The sequence below is a fragment of the Protomyctophum parallelum genome (genome assembly GCF_964188405.1).
Source record: "Protomyctophum parallelum genome assembly, chromosome: 11".
NCBI classification, from domain to species: Eukaryota; Metazoa; Chordata; class Actinopteri; order Myctophiformes; family Myctophidae; genus Protomyctophum; species Protomyctophum parallelum.
Window position 1 is genome coordinate 29,532,098 of NC_139707.1, and position 17,119 is coordinate 29,549,216.

Consider the following 17,119-nt stretch of genomic DNA (forward strand, 5'->3'; position numbering starts at 1 on the left):
CTTCAACTGGGGTGCTTGGTGAAGTATAATAACAAGCAAACATAACTAAAATATGAATGTATTACTTACAGAAATCTTTCCGAGGGGAGCATAAAATTGTTTAGAAGAAAAAGAAAGAAAAAAGAATATATATATATATATACTGTATATCTTTCATGACATGCATTTCTTGGAGACAGGGAGGGGGGCCTGGATAGTATTGGATAATACTACTTGCGCAACATGCTAATTTGGTATCGCCCCCCGAAACAGTTTTTTTAAATTCACAGCGTGCGCACGCATTGTCTAGATCAGTACTTCTCAATTGTTGTGTGCCAAGCCACATTGATGATTATATGAAATGGTTTCGTGCCAGGGACCTCCAGAAGAGAAGATTAAACTTTTCAAAAATGTTTAAATAGCAGATAAACAAGCTCACAGCTATTTCGTATTATCCAACGTGTAAAATATTGATGAAGCGGTTAAAATGACTGTGCTGTATTAGCATAACATAACTGGTTTATTGTCCTTTTGTCCAAAAAGAATATTATGAAATGAGACTTTAAACTAGTGACTGGAAGCAGAAAGTATTCATGACCATGTTTATTAAGGTAATACAGTCTAGGTGAAGTTGGGCCCAAATACATGGACCTCTATGGAGCTATGGGGGTTTTTTTGGCCCAATGACAGCGCCACAACAGGCCATTATATGAACTTTCAGGAAGTCAGGATTTCCTACTGGCTTCAGACACTATTGGCTTCACTGCCCCCCTGGTATTGACACAGTTCCTGTATTTAATGCTGAAGTCTTTTTTCCTTTGTTAATTTCTTCAAAGCTGAGCTTCGGGGGCATCCCTCTGCCTGGCAAGCCTGGCACCTTCCTCAGGAAGAACTTCCACGGCTGCATCGAGAACCTCTACTACAACGGCATCAACATCATAGACCTGGCCAAGAGACGCAAGCCACAGATATACAGCGTGGTGAGTTCTTCTCATCATAACTCGTTGTCTACCAGTGTTCGTCGAATACCTTTTTGAAACTAAGCTATGATGGCGAAGACTATTGACTAAATATATTGGCATACTGTATATCTTGTCAACAAATGAACTAAAATGTTAGAAGAGATCCAGTAGAACTAAAAGACAAGTAACCGTTTTGGACATTTACAAAGTTGCCTTTCGGCCGACACTGATGTTATGCAAGAAAAGAAAGAGCAGCTTTGTGCGAGCAAGGAATGGAGGTGCAGAGGGGGGGGCTCGTTAACAACACCTAACTCTTCTAAATCAAATCATCCACGAGAGTTGTTGCGTAACAGCGTTGAAGGACCTCAGACAGAGAAAGGGGCTGAGAGAGGTCCTTGGCGGAGAACCACTTAAAGGGGCTGAGAAAGTGCGGATTGTCTTTGTTCTTACTTTGGAAGGAGGTCAGCCCTTGGATGAACGGGGGTGCGATGGACCCACTGATCCATTCAGTACAGGTTATTATTACCTCCTGCTGCTATAGCCCGGAGATAAATTTCATTATTGAAGGTAGAGGGGCCCCCCTTCCGACTCGTTTGTCAAGGTCTTGTGCTGCTTTAAATGACACCATCCTTTGTGAATTCCAACCCCCAGGAAAGGGCTTCCGGCTCGCTGGTCTCACGCCAAGCAAAGAACAACCTCAGAGCAGAGCACTTCACAAACTGTTTCACACATCGCCTCTGCCCAATAGCGCTCTCTCTCTCTCCGACACACATAACATACATAACATAATCATTAGCATGATTATGTTACTCAAGTAAGTGGATTGTAGCCATTCGCATAGAATTCCTCCAAGTCACTGTTTTCTTGAAAGGCGCTATATAAATTCAAGTTATTATTACTGTTCCTCACGACGTCTTGTCCATGGGTTACCTGAGAACCCTGAGAGTGTACGAATGGAACCAAATGGACCCTTACAGGTCTGTACCTCTGAGAGTTAATGAATGGAACCAAAAGCAGGCCTGAAACCAGCCCTTAGGGCTCTTTGTGTTATACTATTAGCATCATTGCATAATCGTACTACTGTAGTATACTATTTGTAAACTGGTAATGAAGTGTAAAGGCTGGTGGAAACCTCATAATATGACGTTTCAAAACTGTCCAAAACTGTTACTTTTCAGGATTCAAATTCCAGTGTTGAAAAGTTCAAAGCGTGTCACTTCATCAAGTTTGAAGTAGATTTGATACTTTTGATGCCGTTATGTGACGCTGCTGTAGAGGACAGCAACAATATCAAACTCAGGGGGTCCTTGAAATCAGTATCAATGCTCTAAGTCACATTGAGATTTTTGCCCGAGGAGATTCCCCCCACAGAGGGTTTTTTCTAAGGCCTCGTGCGTCTTGCTGTCTTTGCCACTCTGTTGTCGGGCAAAGATCGCTGGCATGTTGAATCCTCCGCACTGCGGTGACCTTTTCCTGTGTACAGGAACTCATGTCCTCTGTACTCACTCTTCCTGTCCCCAGGTAGTCCACAGTGCCTATGCCTTTGACATTTAACCCGCATCCCCCTGTAGAGTGACACCTTGCACCCCACACATATACCCTGTGGTGGAAAGTAACTAATATGTAACATAAGTAGCCTGGCATTCCTGTGGCAGATGTGTCTGGTTTCCAGGCTAGTACTGTACTTCTCATAGGCAAATATTGTACTTTTTTTTACTCCACTACAATTATTTGAAGTCTAATTCATAATTTGATTATTATTTCAAAAGATACATTAACCACTTCAGCCTCATACTTTTGCTATTTCTACAAGCTCACAATGCGAGCTTGTAGATCGACTATTTTCAGTGCACTGGCTTGCACAGTATAAATCAATGCACGCGCACGCGCACACACACACACACACACACACACACACAGTACTCAGTGTTGTCCCTGAACGTGTTCAAAGAACGATCGTTCATATTTTGGGTGAGCGTGAACTGAACGTATATGCATTTCTACTTGATGAACGGTATTGTGAACGTGTTCATTTCTTTCTTGTATGAACGTCACTTTTTCTTAGTTCACTTCGTTGAAGAGTGTGAGTATTTTCATAGAGCCTTCCAGGCAAAACCCCAGCGAAAATACACCCTAAACAGGCTTTATGACACCAAATGAACCAATCTTTCTCAGCCATGCCATTTCTCTGGAGCGGAGTGCCCAGCGCCCTTTTATCTGGATGATGATCCAGTCATGCATACAGAGTAGACAGCAGACACACACAGAACATGTCCCTACCCAAAACACTGAGGTAAACTTGTTGTTGTTTGATTAAACATAATGTGCCACGCAAAAATAGCTTCCAATAGCTTGTTATTTTTGCGTCGAGGAACGCTCTGTGTACAATGGACATGATCACCTTGATCGGCCAACTCCTCCTCCTCCATCTCCTTCCCACAGTGAATCCTGATTTATTCTTCGTCATACGACGTGTTCCTTGCTGAAAAATCTACAAGCTCACAACGTGTCACGTCCGCGACATGCTGTGAGCTATTTTCAGCACACAGAGATACATATGCAGGCTGTGAGAACAAAAGCGTTCAGAAACCTTTGCCTTCACAATAAAATCATACAGCTTTCACAAGTTGGCCCGTAAAGACAGAAGCAAAGTGGAAGGAAAAGGATTAGGATTTCACATTGCAAAAGGGCTATTATTTCCAAGATGTAAAAGAATAAATAAGGAACTAATTTGGATATTGGTAATGGACATATTGTAGAAGTCACTTTATTAATCCCAAAGTGATTTTTAGGAATAATGTATGTGGTTCTCTCTCTCTCTCGCTCTGCTTTTCTCTTAATTTCTCTGCTTCCTTCTCTGCACTCCCCTCCCCTCCTCCTCCCTCCATCTCAGTCCTGAGGAAAAATGAGGCCAGGTTGAAGGGATTTTCAGTCAAGGGTAGCAATTTCAGATGTGATCATGTGACATCACATTTTTAATTAACCTTGTAAATATTGTTGATCTTGATTGGGGCAAGGTTACCCAATGTTCTCTCTCTCTCTCTCTCTCTCTCTCTCTCTCTCTCTCTCTCTCTCTCTCTGTCTCTGGTCCCCCAGGGCAACGTGACCTTCTCGTGCTCGGACCCCCAGCTGGTGGCCTCCACCTTCCTGAGCTCCAGCAGCAGCTTCCTGTCGCTCCCGGCAACAACAGCGACCACGGCGGCGGCGTCTGCCGGCACGGCGGGCTTCTCTGTGCGTTTCCAGTTCCGTACGTGGAACCCAGACGGCCTGCTGCTCTCCGCCCGGCTGGCCCCGGAGCCCCAGAGACTGGAGCTGCAGATCAGCAGCAGCCGGATACGCCTGACCCTGCACACCTCCACCCAGCACACATCTGAGGTCTCCACCGGTGAGGGGCCAGGGCCGCACACAGGGTACTGTTTAGTGGTGGGAAAGCAGAACAGCATAAAAGGCTATAAAAATGCAACGGCTAAGAATAGATGAGACCCTTTTCTTTACTTACGGTATATTCCTAGCTTGCTTCTCCTCCAACGGTAGGCTTTGTAGTGTAGGCTCTGCATGGAAAGTATTATATCGTCTGTCGGGTGGAAAGCTCATTATGTCCAAAACTGTTACTTTGCAGAAATAGCAAAAGTAGCAGATCTACAAGCTCAAAGCAAATGTTGCTTCCATTTTTAAAGAGACAGTGAAAATGTGTCTGGGTTTTATAAATAATTCTATGCCGTTTATCTGAGACTGTGATAACAGCTCTGCTAGCTTACCTTCCTGTATCCCAGTATAGTGAGGCTGACAGCTCAAACAAGCACTAGAATACAAATGAAGGAATAAAGAAAATGTGGATGCCTTGGCAGCTTAAAAAAACCCCAGAAACAATTAATTTATACATTACAGTGTTTGAATATCATGATCAAGTTTGCACAAAGATTCAACCAGGAATTTATTTGCCTTTATTCTTGCATGTTTTGACTGGGGTGTTTTGGAGAAGGAAAAATAACAAGCTAAAATAAAACTACAATCTAAATGTATTCCTTTTAAGCAGTCTACTTAGGGGAGCATAAATCATGTTTAAACATCATTTGACCTGGCTGACACAGTGGTTTGGGGCATGTATTGTTGTTCACATAGGCCTGTAATTGGCACACAAAAAAAGAAGAAAGGAACTCCTTTCCTGGCATGCATTTTTTGTCTGCGATTTGTTTCTCAGGAACAGCGCATATTAATAAACATTATTGTAAAATATGCCGGAATTAACCCAGAGGCTAGTCTGCATCCCTAGTCCCCGGCCAGGTGTACAGCTGGCCTGGGACTATGGATGAAGAATAGGCTGGGTTATTCACTGCTAGCTAGCTACAGATCACTGGTGTCCAGTGGTGTTTCACTTACAGTAAGTAAAAGTACCACAATGTAGGAATATGCTGTTACAAGTAAGTCATGTAGTAAAAATGTACAAAGTATTGGCATCAAAATATAGCCTACTATACTACTCTAAGTAATGAAAAAATATGTAAAATATTCACCCATCCTTTATTTGATTGGTCCTCGCTATATACAGTATGCTCATAAGGTGGTACAATTTCTGTCTACTCACTGCATGCCTGCCAAAGACATAATTGATGATCATTGATGATGCCAGGCGCCCAGGAAAATAGGGTTTCCAAACAAACGCATTATATACAATTAAAAACGTGTGCTGTGCTCTGCAGGAAAGAAAAACATCTTGGTGGGTCCTTAGTGAGGACCAATTATATAAACATAAGTTGAACATGAGTGACGTTGTCCTTTAGTACTTGAGTAAATGTACTGTACTGTTTGTTATTTTGTATCCTGCTGGTGGCGTACATTATCATCAGCAGCACTTTTGTGACAAAGAGTAATGCTCACTGGTTGGCTGTACTTACAACCAAATGCCAAAATGGACTAGTGCACATGTCAACATTTTCAAATGGGAAACCATCAAACATCATTTCCACTTCTCTCACTCTCTGCCTGTCTATGAATGGATAAATGGCATTTATTCTCCCGTTTAAAATAGTTTTTCTCCTGTTATTAATGGTGCAAAATACTAATGTGTTCCGCATTAGCAGCCGAGCAGTGTCTCTCAACTAGGAATTTAGCTATAGCTCGGCCAAAAAAAAAAAAAAAAAAATTATACTACATTTATTCTTTGGCGTTGTCCATTTTTGGCCTCCCATACACCAATGAATAATACATGCAATATGGATTTAGTCTCTGTTTTGTTCCCCCCGCTAGAGTGGAGTCGGTGAGATCCCGCGGGCCTGATCATATCCTCCTAAGTCCAGATGTGATTTTCGAACAAACGGAGGTCACCCTCCATCTGTTGCACACACTGGAGCTTCTCTCCCTCTTTCAGGCTCTCTGTTTCCACACACAATAACTGTCTGAATTCCAGCATCCGGTTTAATTGTGCCGAATGGGTAATTCTCTCCCGTGCTTGGAAAAAGCTGCTTTCGTTCACCTCTCTAGCAGATGGCACACGCTGGGGGGGGGTGGGGTATAGACAAAATGCAGACAGGCACAGCTTGTATGACCTTGACTGTTTAGACCTGCTAGACGAGAGAGAGAGAGAGAGAGAGAGAGAGAGAGAGAGAGAGAGAGAGAGCTAAAACAAAGAATATACCTTGGAGGTTTCCTGTCAGGTTTTGGCTCAGAAAGAACAAACAGCATTTAGAGGGCTGATGGATTAGTTTCTTTTTTGTTTGTGATAATGGCAGCTCTGTAGTCTGCATGGTACAATCCTCATCGTTACACAATGAGTTCAGTTAAAGTGTGAAGTGTGCAGAATGTACAAATGCACATACATGTACGGCAGGAGTGACATCACTCTACAACTGTTTGCAGTTGCTGAGTTCAGTTGTGCCAATTCAATCTGGGAAAGCATCTTATTTTATAATTTGGCCACATTAAAAAATAGCAGTTGTACAAGCTTATAGCGTGTTACTTCATGCCACGCTATGTGCTTGTACTGTAGATTTGATATTTAACTGATATAACTGAAGCCACACCCACAACTGTTGTTGTGTGATAAAGGGGATGGCTTATGGTAGGGGATGATATTGTGATGTCACTATATCATTGTTTTTTTCATTGGCACATTTTGACTGTCAGTCAAAGTGTTTCAGCCTCCAGGAAGAAACCCTAAATACAAAGGGAAGACATCATTGCACTTAAAAACCACACCAGGGGGTCTAATGAAGTACTGTCACCTACAGTAATAAACACATACAAATCTGGAAAAAATACAAAAATCAATTTGGTATTAAAAATAACCTATCAATCAATCTTGCAAAAATAATCATCTGAAGACCTCCCTGGGTTTAATACTCCAGGCGGCTATGGTGGGGAGGTATGGAGGTTTTGCCCTTTCTAGAGACTGGTTGTGTTTATTAAATGTGACAAAATTTGACTGAGGGACTGCCATTGGATTTCTTTTTTTTTTCATTTATTTTTTTCATGTCATGTGAAAGCAGGGAATCATAGCTTCAAATTTACATATTGGTTGTTCAGTTTGATCCACCAGTTTGAGAAAACAGGCTTGAAAGGTTCACTTCTGTGGTCTCTAACATTACACCTATCTATATGTTTGGGCATTTATTTCTTATTTACTAGTAGAGTCACTAGTAGAGAGAGATTTCAGAGGTGTTTGTAACTCCTGGAATTGGCTCACATCTTTTCCAAGCCTCTGCTGCTTTTCACTATAGCTTCACTGCTGACAGAATGGACTTGAAGCTGGCTTGAATGAGTGCGAAAACAACGCAGGGACGTCTGACCAATCCAAGTAGCTGAACTAGTTTTGGGATAGTCACAGAATAGTAATATTGTAATATTGTTTTCTGTAGTCAGCATATTTGATTTGACATTTATTTTATAACTATGGCCCAAATTTCCGTCATTGCTCTCAGGCAGAATCCTCTACTCTCCGTATTTGACATTTTTTTCATAAATTAACACCCTACTTGATCATACAATACAAAAGCATGAAAAGTAGCATATCCATCCCGGACCACTGGCGTAGCGGCACCTAGGCTACAATGTAGCCTTCGAGTGCTGATCCCGGCCAACGACGGCCTTTTCGGCGTGTCAATCCCCATCTCTCTCTCCCCTTTTCCTGTCAGCCTACTCTCCTATCAATAATAAAGGCATAAAAATAAATACATCTTTTAAAAGGGTAGTAGATTCACCAACTCGTAGATCTGTTTCTTTTGCTATTTTCTTTATTTGAATCCTGAAAAGTAACGGTTTTGGACATTTGATATTTCCATTCGACAGAGACGAGATAATATAATCTTGCATAACATTTAACGCTGATTATTTCCACTCGAGCTGTATCACTACATAACCTGAATCTGTTGTCGCCTGTCCCCCCCCCACCACCAGGACACAGAGTAAACGATGGCCTGTGGCATTCAGTGAACCTTGACATGCGCAACTTTCAAATGACCTTGACCCTGGATAATGAGCCAGCATCCACCATTGAACTTGGACAGCGACTGGACACAGAGGACCTCATCTACTTTGGCGGTCAGTATGCTATACACTACCAGTGCTACCACAGCACCATTAGCTTCCATTAACTGGTCTTATATGGGCCATAAGGGGCTGAATGTGTTTATAGCACGCCTTTAGCATAGAAATAAATGTATGGCACAAAAGCGCTGGCATCTCTTTCTGTGAAGTCAGCCCTTAAAGGACGACTTCGCGCATTTTCAACTTATCTTCATTATGTCCTTATTAATGCTCTTGATAAAAATTGTACAACAATTACAATTTCCTACTTGGTCTGTGTCTCATAGGGCTGCATGTGGACATGCTTACCAATGACAACATCGTTTGGCAGATTGTGTATTTAGTTTTAATTTTTTTTTTTTTTTTTTTAATTAACGTGAGAACAATGGCTTTCATTATAGCATTCTACCTTTCCAGGAATAGAAAGCCTGATGTTTCTATTAGCTTTGATTTTCCATTGATGATGTCACTGGTAGGTGAGTATCTGAACAGTCCACAGTACTCCTCAGAGACACAGAGTAAGTAGACATAGATGTAACCTATTATAATGAGCATTAGTGAGGACTAATTTGAATTTCTTCACAGAAACATAATATCGCAAGCTCATGACACGTCTTAGAGAGCGATATCTTTTTCGGCTGAGATTTGGTTTAGAGTGGAAAAAAGAGTGTGCCAAGTACAGTTGCAACTCAGGTCCATTTTACTAAGAATAGAGGGTTTAAGTGCTTAACCAGGAGCTGTAGTCTCTCAGTCCATGTGATTGATCGAGTCTTATTTCCAGTATAGTAGGCCTACTGTACATTCAGTCATATACTGTAGTTATTACAACATTACTTTGTCTATAAAAAATATTTGTTGTGAGCGACACATGCATATATGTGATAACTTGTCACCATAGTAGAATATTAATATTGGTTTAATATAGTTTGCCTTTCATGTTTAAATGTCAACAGCATCAGATTCCGTTTTGCTGTCTCGTTGTGTGGCTGGGTTGTGTTGCCTTGCCTTCAGCAGTAGCAGGACAGCATAAGCTCATTACCACTAATATATGTAACATCTACCAACCTGACGCACAGTGGATATAATAATTCAAGTTAATTGAATTGGAAGTGAACGTGGCAAAATGCAAATGACTTTGATTAGATAATCCTCTTCAATCAAGTGGCATTATCTTGAAATGCAGAGAGTGGGGCTGTCTCATTTCAATATGTTGTCATTTGTTTCAAGAATACTTTCGCTGCGAAGTGAAACTGTCTCACAAACCAAATCTAATTATTGCACCCCCGCTGGCAAAGTGTTTTTAAGTAAATGATCCAAAAGGTTATCATGTTGCAGTAAGTGAAAGTGCAAATTTGAAGCAGAGATTTCAGCCTTTTCTGAGTGCCACCTAAGCAAAGATATACTTAATATATCTGTGCAAACGTTAGCATCCTTGATCTTGCCATTTAAATCTCCAATCTTCTGATGACCGGCATTTTACTATTACTGCTTTTATGGACTAACGGAGTCTTGGTATTATTTTTATTTGATTATGGTCTCATTACTTCTTGTGGTGGCTAGCGTGCATGCTTGTCATACTGTTTATATATTTATCATATTCAAAGTATAAAATACGTTGATGTATGTTGTGTTGGCCTAATTAGGTATTGCAATACATATTACAGATTATAATTATATACCGTAGTATACAAGTCCTCACAGTAACTAGTATATCTGATGTTTTCAAATACATTTAGTGGAGTGAAAAAATACAACATTTGCTCCTGAGATGTAGTGGAGTAGAACTATAAATATTGAAACATTTACATACTCAAGTAAAGTAAAAAGTAAATGTAATTACAGTAAGTACAGTGGTTTCTGGGAATATTTTCTTCCCGGACACACATTATGAGTTATATATTACAAGTGTTGTTTTCTGCCTCCAAGTCAAATGAAGCATACCTGTGAGGTGTGAGTGGGATTGAAATGCTGTGTAAGCAAAGCTGATCGATATTTAACAGAGAATGGTATCCGTACTGTGTGTGTGTGTGTGTGTGTGGGGGGGGGGAACAGTGACCAATGACATTGCAGGAACAAAAGGTCATGTTGATCACCAGTCCGCTTGTGTGGTAGTGTTGGTTGACCTAATCGCGTCATTAATCCAGCCGAAGCTGTGGTTTATAGATGATTGTAATGTGTTTGTGTTTGACCAGGTTGTCCATTGTCCCCGGTCGTCTCTTACTGTAAGAACCCAACACTGGCCTTCCAGGGCTGCATGCGCCTCTTGTTCGTCAACAGCCAGCCAGTCAACTTCAACCATGTGCAGCAAGGTCTCCTGGGGAATTACAACCAGCTCCAGTTTGACACGTGTGGCATCCATGACAGGTAGGAAAACCGGGAAAGCTTCTGTGTCATTGCATATTCTGTTACTATGTAGCCTATACTATAGAGCGTCGCAGTCCCGCCCCCTCGAGAGACCCGGAAAAGAAGTCCCAGTTAATTTTCCTCATAGACTTTTCAGAAAGTATTTATTTAAAGACGTTTACGCCGCGGACAAACGCCAACTCTCGTCGTTACAAATCATGACAATAAACACAATGTTTTGGGCCAAACAAAGAATTAGAAAGTAGAAAAACACTTTTTTTGTTGTTTTTCTTCTTTGTAATTATTTGTTTGGTCCAAAATATTGTGTTTGTTGTCATGATCTGTCACGACTCAAGTTGGCTTCGTACGACGCTTAAAAGGTCTTTAAATAAATACTTTTTGAAATGTCTATGGGAAAAATGCATTGGGATTCATTTCCTGGGCCTGGCATCGTCATGAAAGGGGGCGGGACTGCGGAGCTCTATAGGCTAGACTCTAGCCTATAGCGGCATACATTTTTCAGAAAACTATTAGGATTTAGAACTGTCCAATCCAATCCAATCCACTTTATTTATATAGCACGTTTTAAAACTCAGAGTTAACAAAGTGCTGTACAGGAGAATAAAATAAAATAAAAACAAGTGCACTAAAGCTACCACACAGAAAAACAACAGCGAGAAAAACAAAGTACAAACAGTGACAACAACTGAGACACATTACAGAAAACAACAGAAAAACAACAGCATCACAGTGAGACGAAACATATACAAGGACCAAAGGAACTCAAGCGGGGTTAAAAGCCAAGGTAAAGAGGTGGGTCTTCAGGCGGGATTTAAAGGTCTCGATGGAGGGGGCCAATTTGACGTGGGAGGGGAGTGCGTTCCATAGTTTAGGGGCTACAACAGAAAAGGCTCGGTCGCCTCTGGACTTTAAGCGGGTCTTCTTTGTGACCCTGAGGTTTAGCTGGCCCTCAGACCGCAGTGATCTAGAAGGAGTATAAACCTCAATAAGGTCAGACAAATAAAGAGGAGCCAGACCATTTATAGATTTAAAGACAAATAAAATAATTTTAAAATCCACTCTGAAGCGGACAGGGAGCCAATGAAGGGAGGCCAAGACAGGTGTGATATGCTCACGTCTGCGAGTACCTGTGAGTAGACGAGCGGCTGAGTTTTGGACTAGCTGGAGTCGAGCAAGGGAGGCTTGGTTTAGACCAGCGTACAAGGCATTACAGTAGTCCAACCGCGTAGATATGAAGGCATGTATAACTCGCTCAAAATCACTAAAAGATAGCACCGACTTGATTTTAGCCAGCAGCCTCAGATGATAGAAACTAGAGCTAACTACTGCATTGACCTGTTTGTCAAGTTTAAGGGCATTGTCTAGTTTGACGCCAAGGTTTGAGACCACAGGTTTCACATATGGCTGCAGGGAACCTAGGTCATTGGGAACGATACCAGGACCGCTAGGTCCAAACACTATAACCTCCGTTAACTGTGGTTAAAAAAAAATTATATACAAGCTCACAACTCACTTTGTGCTGTTCTACAAGCTTGTACACAAGCTTCTATTTTTCTAGCAAGATTATGTAACATCAGTTTAACCACTTTTGCACTATTTAAAGCTTTTAAGCTATTCATAATTAGCAGCTATACAAGCTCATGCTGCTTGTATGTATGGGGGTCCCTGGCACAAAGTCTATTCAGATGGGGGTCCGTTGCCAAATTTATATAGTTTTGGGCATCCTTGACACGAAAATGTTTGAGAACGACTGGATTAGATGTACACACGCACAGTGCATATCCCATCAAGACATTGCACACAATGCAAAGAGCTGACGCCTGGAGCAACACGCTCGCAACCTGACGGGGAGCAAGTTCCTGCAGGCGTCACATTATTGCTCTGAGTGGGAAGCTCTGGATGGGAGCTGTGTGTGTGTGTGTGTGTGTGTGTGTGTGTGTGTGTGTGTGTGTGTGTGTGTGTGTGTGTGTGTGTGTGTGTGTGTGTGTGTGTGTGTGTGTGTGTGTGTGTGTGTGTGTGTGTGTGTGTGTGTGTGTGTGTGTGTGTGTGTGTGTGCGTGCGCTCCCCTGCCTGCCTGCGGGCATGCATCATTAAAGGTCATTAAATACCAACTCCACTCCTACATACAATCTCAGAGCTAGGTTATAGGTACAGACTATTTGTTTTTTATATTTGGCAGCCTAGGACATACCCACAGACTGGTTGTTAGAGGGCTTCAACAAATTGAGATGCCTGAAAAAGAGGCTCTGCTATAATTGGCAGCCGCTTATATACCCATAAAGTAATGTTCCTATTGTATCGTGACAACATGCCATGATTTTGTGAATGTAACCTTAATTCACTTGTAAATAATATTTGTGTCGCTGCATGTTTCTCCTTCATGTGGACATAAATAAATGGTTAAAATGTGTTTGTAAGGCCTGGGTCGTGGCTCAGCGGTCCAGGCACCTTGGCCGGTAGTCAGAGTCTGGCCGGGTGTTCGACTCCCGATCCCGACGGCCTTTACTGCATGTCACTCCCCCATCTCTCTCCCCCATTTCCTGTCAGCCTACTGTCTGTCTCTAAAAATATATATATATATATATATATATATATATATATATATATATATATATATATATAATAAAGGTGAAAGCCGCAAAAAACATTAAAGAAAAAGTGTTTGTAAGAGAGCTAGCTGCTTTAGCAGACAGTTTGAGGGTCCAATGGAGTTAGCTGGTTTTGTAAGAAGCACGTTTTAATACTTTGCATTGGTTTAATATTGTTTAACCAACGCACAGATGTATGAAAACAAAAGTGAAATGGAGTTAGCTTGTTTCTGCCGGACAGCAACGTTATGTTGATCATTTGACTGCAGTTCATTATTCCATTTGTGTCATTGATTATCAATGAATCTAGTGCATGATTACATCATCTCAAAGATACAGTGCTCATGTAACTGTATGAACAGCAACATTTAACCCGGCGTAAAAATGTACTCTCAGAATAACATTGACACAATAACATTACGGTGTGGTATATTTTGGTACGAACCAATATAGGATAAATTAAAATACCATATCATCGTGGCCCCAATATAAATGTCAGTTGAGTTTCATGTCAGGACTTGCCTTTTCACCGACATGACTTAACACTGAAAACAATAATCACAGACTGCTTATGCAATTTTAAAACACCGTTCATGTCACCGTATAATCACTAATTGGTGACTCAAATCGCCTGGCTCTGACCTTTTCTATTTAATGATATTTGATTATTTGTTGAATGTGAAGCAGTAAGCACTGGGATAAACACAATGGGCCTGATTCTTCAAAAACGAAATGCGCCAGAGTGTAACGGTGGCGGAAACGGATATCGTATTTATCCGTCCGATCATCCTACGTTGAGAGGACGTGTTATTCAGGGAAGCTGGTGTAATCACTTCATTTGTGCGGATCGCCGAGTGTATCCTTTCCGCATTTTTCCCAAGCGATTCGCCTGGTGTCGCCTGGTTAGTTGGAACATCCACGCCCATTCTACACCATATAAGGGCAACAGGAAATCTCGAAATACGTCATCATAGCCTGCACAGAGGATTTCAATTCTATACAACAGCGCGATGAGCTTGTAGAGTAGTTAATTTTGACAGGATGAATGCACTGCAGGGTTATAAAAAAAGAAAGGCGCCCTGCAAAAGTAAAGAGATATCCGATACTTTTTTTTAATCAGAGCTGCATTGATTCATTCGGGGAATAGATTAATATCATCTCACTGTCAGCTGTCTGAATGCATATAGTGGAGAATGGATTTGTTCTGAGCATGGACATGTAGGCATAGCTATTTAGAATTTCAACCATATACAGCGGGTAGCCTATATCCTCTTTGTCAGATGTAAGTGCATGGTTCATTTCATGATGTCCTCATATTAAAATGATTCGCGGGAGTCGGGACACTTGGCAAACTTGATTGATCTCATGATGAGATCAATGTAGTAGCCTACAGCCTACACAGCTACAACGTTGCCCATATTATAATGAATTACGGTGAGCTGGCTTAAAACTGACTGGCCAAATTGCACGCGCTGATGCCATAATGTGGATTTATAGGGCTAATTAGCCCTCGTGACTGCTGTCTGTCTGTCAGACCGGCATGTCTGTGAACCAGAATGTCAGTCGGGCCGGGCCGTGTTCTGTCCTGGCCGGGCTCACCGCGCCGTTATATTAATTTTCCAATGTAAATTTCACCCAGATTGGACTCGGTTCAGCGGCAGCATGCTGCTGTCCGCCACACACACACACACACACACACACACACACACACACACACACACACACACACACACACACACACACACACACACACACACACACACACACACACACACACCGACAGTCAAGAGAACTGACTCACTAAACAATACAGTCACTAACACACACTAAACAACGTTAGATTCGTACAGTGCAAAATGCAGATAAGTGTAGGCCTATGTTCTTATTATAATTGTGAGTTTGTTTTTTAACATGCGCGAGAGCCGATCTACAAGCTCACAACGCTTGCACTGCGAGTAGCCTAGAGAAGGCTGTCAAGTGAGCAGCGCAATCGCGCATGGCATGCTATATAAATATCCTAATAAATAAATAAAAAGGTGTCGGGGCTTGCAGGGGCAGTTTCCTTATGGGACTCTATAGGCTAACTTGCCTCTAGAATGCATATGCATTTAGGCATACAAGTGCACTCGGCTTTTATATATATATATCGTTAGCCTCATAGGATAAATGCCTAAGTCATTTTTTATGATTTTCGGATAATAAGAAAAAACACATTTTCTCGCAAGTATGTAAGAGTTTTTAATGCAGATTTTTACAATGGCTTCCTGAGGGGTTAACAAAATGTTTTTTACAAAAAGATAAACATGAGAGTCATTCCATAACAAAAAAAAGTGACTTAGGCCATTTTCAAGAAAATAATCTGTGACTTAGGCATTTTTTAATACATGTCTACTAAACACCTGGGGGTCTATTAGAGTGATGTTAACTCCATACTAAACACCTGGGGGTCTATTAGAGTAATGTTAACTCCATACTAAACACCTGGGGGTCTATTAGAGTGATGTTAACTCCATACTAAACACCTGGGGGTCTATTAGAGTAATGCTAACTCCATACTAAACACCTGGGGGTCTATTAGAGTAATGTTAACTCCATACTAATCACCTGGGGGTCTATTAGAGTAATGTTAACTCCATACTAAACACCTGGGGGTCTATTAGAGTGATGTTAACTCCATACAGAACACCTGGGGGTCTATTAGAGTAATGTTAACTCCATAGTAAACACCTGGGGGTCTATTAGAGTACTGTTAACTCCATACTAAACACCTGGGGGTCTATTAGAGTGATGTTAACTCCATACTAAACACCTGGGGGTCTATTAGAGTAATGTTAACTCCATACTAAACACCTGGGGGTCTATTAGAGTAATGTTAACTCCATACTAAACACCTGGGGGTCTATTAGAGTAATGTTAACTCCATACTAAACACCTGGGGGTCTATTAGAGTACTGTTAACTCCATACTAAACACCTGGGGGTCTATTAGAGTGATGTTAACTCCATACTAAACACCTGGGGGTCTATTAGAGTAATGTTAACACCATACTAAACACCTGGGGGTCTATTAGAGTAATGTTAACTCCATACTAAACACCTGGGGGTCTATTAGAGTAATGTTAACTCCATACTAAACACCTGGGGGTCTATTAGAGTAATGTTAACTCCATACTAAACACCTGGGGGTCTATTAGAGTAATGTTAACTCCATACTAAACACCTGGGGGTCTATTAGAGTGAGAATCGACTGACTGACTTAAGCTGACTGTCCTAGAAACTATTCATTATACGTATTTATTTAATTTTATTTAATTTCACTATCATTTTGCACAATGTTGTTTTTGCACTTTTGCACTGCATCTTGTCCTGTTTTGCACTTAAATGTCATAACTGCACTCTGCTGTTCACCGAACCAAATTCCTAACATGTTTACATGTAATGGCAATAAAGTCTTCTGATTCTGATTCTGATTCTGATTCTGATTCTAACTCCATACTAAACACCTGGGGGTCTATTAGAGTAATGTTAACTCCATACTAAACACCTGGGGGTCTATTAGAGTAATGTTAACTCCATACTAAACACCTGGGGGTCTGTTAGAGTAATGTTAACTCCATACTAAACACCTGGGGGTCTGTTAGAGTAATGTTAACTCCATACTAAACACCTGGGGGTCTATTAGAGTAATGTTAACTCCATACTAAAC

At 41.3% G+C, this 17,119-nt stretch overlaps 1 protein-coding gene across 1 annotated transcript in view; it reads left to right on the top strand.

Annotated features, from left to right (window-relative positions):
- LOC310867379 (contactin-associated protein-like 5) overlaps positions 1 to 17,119 on the top strand; it is a gene marked incomplete at its 5' end in the record, with an annotated part of 161,094 nt that overhangs the window by 92,411 nt on the left and 51,564 nt on the right. Inside the window, 4 exons of the mRNA XM_083777412.1 lie at positions 816 to 959; positions 4,038 to 4,326; positions 8,334 to 8,477; positions 10,655 to 10,826. Of these exons, the coding sequence (XP_083633538.1) occupies positions 816 to 959; positions 4,038 to 4,326; positions 8,334 to 8,477; positions 10,655 to 10,826 (749 nt within the window). The remainder of the gene's footprint in view (positions 1 to 815; positions 960 to 4,037; positions 4,327 to 8,333; positions 8,478 to 10,654; positions 10,827 to 17,119) is intronic.